The sequence below is a fragment of the Mercenaria mercenaria genome, chromosome 5, assembly GCF_021730395.1.
Source record: "Mercenaria mercenaria strain notata chromosome 5, MADL_Memer_1, whole genome shotgun sequence".
Taxonomy (NCBI): Eukaryota; Metazoa; Mollusca; class Bivalvia; order Venerida; family Veneridae; genus Mercenaria; species Mercenaria mercenaria.
In genome coordinates, this window is record NC_069365.1 from 14,106,412 (window position 1) to 14,115,027 (window position 8,616).

The 8,616-nt window shown below is 34.7% G+C and overlaps 1 protein-coding gene across 2 annotated transcripts; it reads right to left on the reverse strand.

The window, feature by feature from the left end:
- On the reverse strand, positions 1-5,255 carry LOC123558783 (dynein axonemal heavy chain 17-like). 2 transcript variants are annotated; one of them, XR_008370882.1, is made up of 5 exons: positions 5,104-5,255; positions 3,294-3,539; positions 2,796-2,981; positions 1,863-2,149; positions 1-1,309 (listed from the first exon to the last, which is right to left on the reverse strand). XR_008370882.1 is itself a non-coding variant. In XM_045350647.2 (4 exons), the coding sequence occupies exons 2-4, from the start codon at positions 3,477-3,479 to the stop codon at positions 2,126-2,128; spliced, it is 396 nt and encodes a 131-aa protein (XP_045206582.2). In that variant the 5' UTR covers positions 3,480-3,539; positions 5,104-5,255; the 3' UTR covers positions 1,853-2,125. The 2 variants fall into 2 exon arrangements, 1 of the variants encoding a protein (XP_045206582.2); XM_045350647.2 differs by lacking the exon at positions 1-1,309 and having other exon boundaries at positions 1,853-2,149.
- Positions 5,256-8,616: the final 3,361 nt, after the last annotated feature.

Sequence of the window (8,616 nt, forward strand, 5' to 3'; positions counted from 1 at the left end):
ATTTTGCAAGGAATTTTCTATTACTTATAATTCATATTCTTTCGCATTCAAGTGTGGTTCCGTACCATTCTATGCTTCCGTATTGTAGATTACATTGCGGCTGTTGGTATGGTCGCTATTTAGTACTGGGTTTTGTATTTCCCGGGTAACCAAATGAGTAACTACTTCTGAACAGTTGTAATATGACTGTACGTGGTGCGATGTTCTAATGATAATTCGAACTACTGCCTTTTGGACATACGGGTATCAAATATTTCACTATTTAACCAGTATGCAAATTTCATACAGGCTTCTGAACATTTAAACATTGATCTCTGTTAATGTAATAATCGATTGTAAGTACTTGCACTCCGGTTTGCCTTTTAAATGTTTAACATCATTTAGTTCGTCTGTAGGGTCGAAGTGTGGAGATGACTATGTTCTCATCATCCATTTATATATGCACTCACCAGCTGATCCACCTGTGCCTGGGGGAGTTTTTTTAGTGCAATAGACGCAAAAAGTCCTGCTTGAAAGAATATGCGTCATTTTCTAATTGAAGATACAATGTTATCCTCAACATCGAAATAACTGAAAAACACTTGTAAATGTGCAGGGACGACAATCGTTACAGTCACGCCAGATACACTGAATATCACACATGTAACAAATCAATCTGTTGATTAAGTCCACAGTAAGTGGGAAAAAGTGCTAGGTATTCTTTCAACTTTGTATGAACAATTCAACCGCCACAACAACTCTGACAAATATTGTGGCATTTCGATCTGATGGAATGTCAAGATAAAAACTGAGGTCTCCACTGTTATTATTTCATACATGTATTCAAAACATTACACAAATTACATTATTTTACATGTCTGTATCTGAAATTCATAATATGACATTATAATACTTATATAAGTGTAACATACAGGGAAGACGGAAAGAGAATATGAGATTTAGGTGACTATATTACAATGGATATTAGCGGGTATGTGCATTTTAATGTCCTTATCAAGTGTTCCATATCTGGCCGGAAACATATGTCATTTTTTTGTTATATCTAAAACACGCTTACATTAACGCCACTTTCTTTTGTTGGTGGTGGTCTGTATAGCACTGTTACCACTGATAAATATTAAAGTTACAATCCATGTTACAATCAATGTATGCAAAGTGTTAAAATCCTTACAATGTCTAGATGCTGTTGCACTCAGCGTAAAAGCAGATCTATTTATCCTAGCATTTTGCCATTTCAACATATATAATCAAAGGGCAAAATGATCGGACGGCAAATTCTGACAACATTAGAGACTGTCCTTCCCTTTAGCTGTAGAAAAAAAACGAACACAAAAATAACATCATATAAAATCGAGCAATAATAAACTACAGATGACGGATATAAAAGCATTTACAAGAGAAAATAAAATAATAACAAATAACTGTTTCATGATGAAATAAAAAAAAAGCGTTCGGTCTCTCTGTCTGTCTGCGACTGTCACGAGATGATAAATGTATACATATAATTTTGAATAATGGTGGATAACTTTAGTCAAATATTACTAAGATGTATGATCAATGTCAATTGATTTGTTGTTAATACTATGCATTATTTGAACCTGTCTGTATGTTTTTTAAACTTTTGCACTTCGGTGAGTTTTTTTCTATTGTCACATCTTCTTTACCAAATAATGATAATTGCTCTAGTTGAAGTATCTAACAGAAACTGTAATGTTATTTTAACTGAAAGACATTTTTAAAAGTATTAGATTTACGCAATAGTGTTTTGATCTTCTATGTTCGGTATTTTTAGAGTTATAACATTGAATCAATGGGAGTGCAATGAAGTAAAACGGGTACTGATGCAAACAACTATAACTTACTTATTTATTTTGAAACCCGTTCAGATATATTATACTTTTATTCAATACAAATGTAGATCAACCAATATTGCACTCTGGCAAAGTATATAACTGTTCTGTTCTGTCCTTGTACACAAGAAAAGTTTTGAACAATTATCGTAGAAACATTATATATGGAACGCCCTTTAGTTTCCTCTAAGACTGTATTGTTTCGTACTTTTGTTTGAAAGCTTATCAATAACATCCCCTTATTGCATATTTTACATGAAGCACTTTATTTTCACCTAGTCGTCTGTCACGGCACCAGCCTAGAAAAAGAAGTAAATATATTAAATTTTAGGTCATATTAATTTTTCGTTGGCAATCATAAATCTTGAAAACATAGAGTAAGAACAAAGCCTTCCTACACCAAAAGACCATAACTTAGTCAACCGGTAAAATTTTCCGTATTTCACAGCGGTGGTATATATATTTTATTATGTCTGTCTCCTATACAAAGGTAATGTCAGGCATGTCAACTATTCTGTTGATATTCTTCTCAACTTTGTAATAATACAAAAGCAAACCAGACACTCTCAAGTAAAAACAGCATTACTGTCCAATCTGTTTTTCATTGTCACCATGTTCGGTCAGACACGTTGAAATTTTGAAAGTACGTTCATAAATTAGTAATTGTGAAACAAAAGTAAATATGAAGTGATTCTGCTTGGTATATTTTAAAGAATTTATGTAGTCTGTTACAAATCTAATACGGATGTAGAGTCTGAACATGGGAAAAGCATTAGTCACTATATATTTGATGTTAAATACAAGCACAGTTTACATCATGATATTACCAACTTGAATTGATTTATGACCTTTGTTATTTAATTTAATGTGATCTGGATGTTGATCTGAAACGTTTTAAATACATAATGATTCATAACAACTTTATCATTCAAATTAAAAACATACCCAAATATATAATTCCTTTAATGCTTGACTGACGTTTGCTATCCCGTTTAAATCATATTTTGCCAGTATATCTTTGGCCTTCTTTAGATTCTTCTCTGGTATTTTCTCCACGTCAAGGGCTGCCACTCTCTCTTGTACCGATTCTTTCCCGGTTTTTCCAAGACAACTTTTAATCATTTTCCAATTCTAAATAAAAATAATTTGAATTAACGACATTTGATACTAACATCAAACGCATTGCCAATTTTCGAACTTCCTATCGGAATAAAAACGAGTATATTTTTGTGCTCATATCATTATCTTGAGACTATCAATATCCATTTTCTCATTTCAAACATAGTTTAAATATTTGATATCAGATTCTGTTTCCTTTGCTGAATAAATACTATGAAAAGCATTCTAGATGTTAATTATTATGTGTATACAGAGTATCATTCAATTTTCTGCAAATATATACAGAAGTAACAAATAGCACCGTATCTATGACGTGATACTTACAGTTTCTGAATCCTTATGCCCTAATAATAACATGGAGGCTGACAACACATCTATTACAGCTACAGGTGGGTTAGCAAAACTTTTCATTTCCTGAAAGTCCTTTTTAGGTAGCTGTGATACAGCAGTGCTTGCTCGGGAAATAATAGACATTCTGTCATAATCCACTGGCGTTCCGGAAGCTTCCATTGTTGTATCGTCCGTGAGGAAAAGAGACTCTGTGTGTTCTTAATTTGTGAAAGCACCAACCTTGAAATAGTAAGATTGTGGATTAAACACTTGTATGAATACTTTGGTGAAATATTCAAATATAGTCTTTATTATCTGTCCGACCGTAATTGGGGCCATGTAAGTACATGTAAATACTATGCATAGCTTATTTGCTTCATATTTGAAATTAAGATAAGGAGATAAACTTGAGAATCAAAAAAAAAAATAATATGCTTGAGGCAAAAAAAAAAATCAGAGATACTGCCTAATTTGCTTTACAACGAGGAGATATGATGTGTGCTCGGGTAATAAATTTTACAATGATATGAGCCAAAACCTACTACACGACGCCAATGATATGAAAAATATTTTACAACAATTCTTACTGGATCCAATATAATGCAAAATGCTGTTTATGATTTAAGAAATAATTTATAGCAAAACAGTATTTTAACACTGTTTATACACGATTGGCGGTTATACGGCGAGCGTAATAATTTCTCTGAAGCCTGCTGAGAAGATGCTCCTCCGTATCTATTTGTAAATGTTGCAGTCTAGCGCATTTCGGATTATAATTTCTCTGCTTTATTTTCGACTTGATATTAACTAGCGAATGAATGTTTGTATGACAAGTTTGGCACTCAGCCTCAGTATTTTCAAATGGAGCCGACTATTCGTTCGCATGACTCTAACGTGACGAGCATTGACAACGATGCATGTTTTTAGTGTACTGATAACTGTTTCTAAATTATCATAAGGAAACTTTTATTATCATTCTGAATCTAAATAACGTGTTTTCCAAACAGGTTTGAGTCCAGAAGCATGATAAAACTAAAGCGGAACTTTGTTATTGTGCGTCACTGAAAGTCACGACGTCACTTCTGCTTACGGGCGTCAATTTCCCGCGTTTTAAATAGTTTCACATTTTCGTGCTTGTTTTTATTGTTTTTGTTGTGGTAAGTGAGAAATAGAATCCATCATTGGTGTTCGATGAAGATCGGAAATCCCAACCCTCGGGCGCACCGCTCAAGTCTTAAACTCGGCACAGCCTCGTTCAAGACTTGAGCGGTGCGCCCGAGGGTTGGGATTTTCTGATCTTAACCGAAGACCAATGACAGATTCTCTATATCATTTTATGTAATGGCTTTATAACACTCACGCGACGTCAAACATGTCACGGAAAAAAATATTTTATTATAGTCTTACTTTTATATATATCATGTTACGTTGTTTCTATATGATTACATATCTATTAAACCATTCTTTACAGAATTTTAAGAGACTTTAGTTTTGATATTAAACTACGGTGTTCCGTTAGGGCACAGTGCCTGCTGCCTGTGAACGCGAAGCGCGAAAGTACAACGGTACGATGGCGAAGCGCGACAGTACGATGGCGAAGCGCTACAGTACGCTAGATCGAATACATTACAGAATACACTAACAGGCAACTATGAATAATAGCGGTAAATCCAAATATTGTAACTCAATGGTAAATATTTAAACAAAAACGCCATTTAAGAGTGAAATCGTAAAATTAAAAACGTGATAAACACGAAATATGTAATACAAAAATGAAAATAAAAATAAACAATTAATTTCTTACCTAAAGTGAGGTGGAAAGTCTGCAAGTATAGTTATTTTGCATATAAATCTATCGTATTTATATTGAACTTTAGCTAGGTGTAATTGCTATAAATAGTTGCTCTACTTCGACGGGGAATCAATAACCTATTGAGACATTGTTTATCTATTAGACATTTATACCATATTACTAGTAGACGATTCTCTTTTATGTTAGGGGAACTACCTTGACGTAGAGCGACAAGTTTAACTTTTACGTATTTTACACCAACTGAACGCCCACGAAAAGTGTCATTTAGCAATGTTGATTAATTCGAGTATATCATTTTTTTTTCATAGGCTCGCTACTGTTTATTTGATTTTTTATTTCGTTTAAAGCCATATTGAAAACGTTCATTTAGATGGAAGAAGACCATAGGGCAACTGTATGTTAGAGTAACATAGCTCTGTCCAGATTCCACTTATTCATTTTCAATTCATCTTGATTTGATTAGGAGGATGAATAATGCATGGAGGACCTGGGGTCTTCCTCCACCATCAAAGCTGGAAAGTCGCCATATGACCTGTAATTGTGTCGGTGCGACGTTAAACCAAACAACAACCACAACAAAAAACCATTGTCTGGTCAAAATTATATGACGTTTTGGGACAGCGTGATATCTTTTACTGTCGCTGTCCCGTATGATGGCAACGGTAAGATATCAAACCAACGAGTAAGGCTACCGTTTCAAACCAACGAGTAAGGCTACCATCTGTCAAGTTGAAATTAATATTTCGGTCTGACCGTGTCAATCATGTAAGACAGAAGCGTTAATGGTAGGAAAGACGTGAGTTTAACATTCGGTGGCAGGCAGCTGGAAGTAGTAGTAAACATTTAAGCACATACAGTGTGCAGGTGATTTGTGTATGTAACTGAACTGAGTGGAAAATTTATATGACAGCACCAGTGCACTAACTTACTTAAGCAGTAATATTGATGTTACTTCTAGATGAAATATTCGCCCAAGTTGCTCTGTCAATGGAATTGCTCCATTTCGTTCAAATTTGGCCATTCTATTTCATATTCAGTTGTCACATCAACTGTATGTATTAAGTTACGATTTAATAGACCCCGCCCAATAACACTGTACCTGAGTAGGGGCTAATTGTAAACCGGTTATAAGTTGAATACAGAAGTTTTAAGATATTATTTTCTCGCTTCGCTAACGCTGGCAGAAAAAAGAGAAATTAGTATTTTAAAACTGCTGTATTCAACTTATAACCCATACTAACGTTCTAGCAAAAATCTAATTTGTAGAGTTTTCGTGTTTTCATGTCTGCAGGGCGAAAACGCGAAAACACGACACATTTCACGCGAGAACTCGACGTTTAGAGGGCAACGACACGACAAATTTATCTGTCGAGTTTTCGTGTTTTCTCCTCGCCAACACTAAAACACGACAAATTTGTCGAGTTTTCGGTTTTCGCCCCACCGACACGACAACACAAAATCACGAAAACTCGACAAATAAGATATTTGTCGGGTTTTCGTGTTGTCGTGTTGTCGTGTTTTCGTCTCGCCGACACGACGACACGAAAACACGATAAATACTTTTCAGACATAAAACGTAGAGTTATTCTGAAACCAGTGGCAAATGGTTTTAGAAGCATTTTTATTTCTATTCGAACGAACCGTCAAATCAGAATTTATTTACAATTCACTAAAGCTGCATCAGGAGATATGAGATTATAAAACAATGCAATAATATGTCAGATGTCAGTTATCGTTTTAAGAATACAAAGTGTGTGTAAAACAGACCCGGTTCCAGAAATATTTCATTGGGGTGACTTGAGCGGCAACAGTTAAAGAATGAAGGCGGTATAGGTTAGCCGAGTGGGGTTAGGTACGGAAGGGGGTAACCCCTCATGTCAGGTAGGTCAGGGCGTGTCTGCCTGGAAATGTTTGAAATATATGAATAAAACGGTGGCCCCTGCTGCATTTTTTGAGTCCAAAGTTTGAGGTGCTGGGGTTAACCCCCTCCTGACAGTGGAATCACATGGTCTCTCCCTTGTCATTTTTTAAATATAGGTACGAAATGGTGGTCCCTGTTGCATTTTTGTACAAAACTTGAGGTACTGAGGTACGTGAGGTGGTCATGCCCTCCTGTTTAGGGGGTCAGATGGTATTCCCACGGATATTTTTTAAATATATAAGATATTTGTCGTGTTTTCGAGTTTTCGTGTTTTCGTGCCACGGGGCGAAAACACGAAAATTTGACAAATAAGGTATTTGTCGTGTTTTCGTGTTGGCGGGGCGAAAACACGAAAGCACGACAGCACGACAAATAAAGGGCGTCAATACGACATATTCATACCCGCCACCACCAACACGAAAACTCGACAAATAAATGTGTCGTGTCGGCGCCCTCTAAACATCGTGTTTTCGTGTAAAATTTGTCGTGTTGTCGTGTTTTCGCCCCGCCAGCACGAAAACACGAAATGGCAGAAATCAGTCACCATAGATTTCAGACTTTTCAATGACTGTATATATAACTACAAGATGACCCTATGTTTATTTTTTTTATTTAATACAACCAATTATTTATAGCAATTACACACACAGATTTTCAATATAAATACGCAGCGGATTTAACCGTGGAATATCTATACCTTTACTTCAGGTAAGAAAGGAATATTATAACAAACTTAAATGTATATTTGGATTGTTATCATTATGAATATCAATAACGTGTAAAACAAATTTTGAAATACATGTATAATCATTTCACTTTTCACTTTTCACTTTTAGAATTTGTTTGGCAATTGGACTGATTTTTGTTTTTATTTTGAGAGTTGATTGACAGGTTTTATTTTTATATTTGCACGTGTTTTATGTTACTACAATACAAGTAACAAACTAAAGAATATTAAAGATGTGGGGGATATGTTAAGTTTCTTCCTTTAGAGATGTCATTAAAGCTGCATTGTCATCGTGGTCTTATGAAATACTTTTTTCTTTCTTCATAAATATTGAACGTGTTCTGGTTTTCGAACTGAGTGCAAAATCGAGTTACATATTTTAGAGAGCTTCAATCAATGTGTACATAGTGATATCGAATTTTGTTTTGTAATCTTACAATTCTGGTATATCTTATATTCGAACGATATAATTTGCCTGATAATGTAAAAATAATCTAGGAGTGATTTGTTAATAACTGTGGCCTAGTCTGATCACCTACTATTGTATAAGTAAGAAAGATGAAATGTTTCTGCACATTTGTGTGATGGAACGAATATTTTGTTGTTGTTGTTGTTGTTGTTATTGTTGTTTTTAGGAGTGATCAAGTTATATTTTAAAATGTAAATCTATGGAAATCTGTCTCAGCAAGATCTGATGCATCACTACAAAATATACTGACGCATCCTAGTAATTAAATGTTATTGAAAATTCAATACTAGTTGAGGTCGCTAACGAGATGACCTTAACATAACATTTAAAATCATGATATCTTAATCTACAGCATATTATCCACCAAATGACTGTTACATTTTAAGG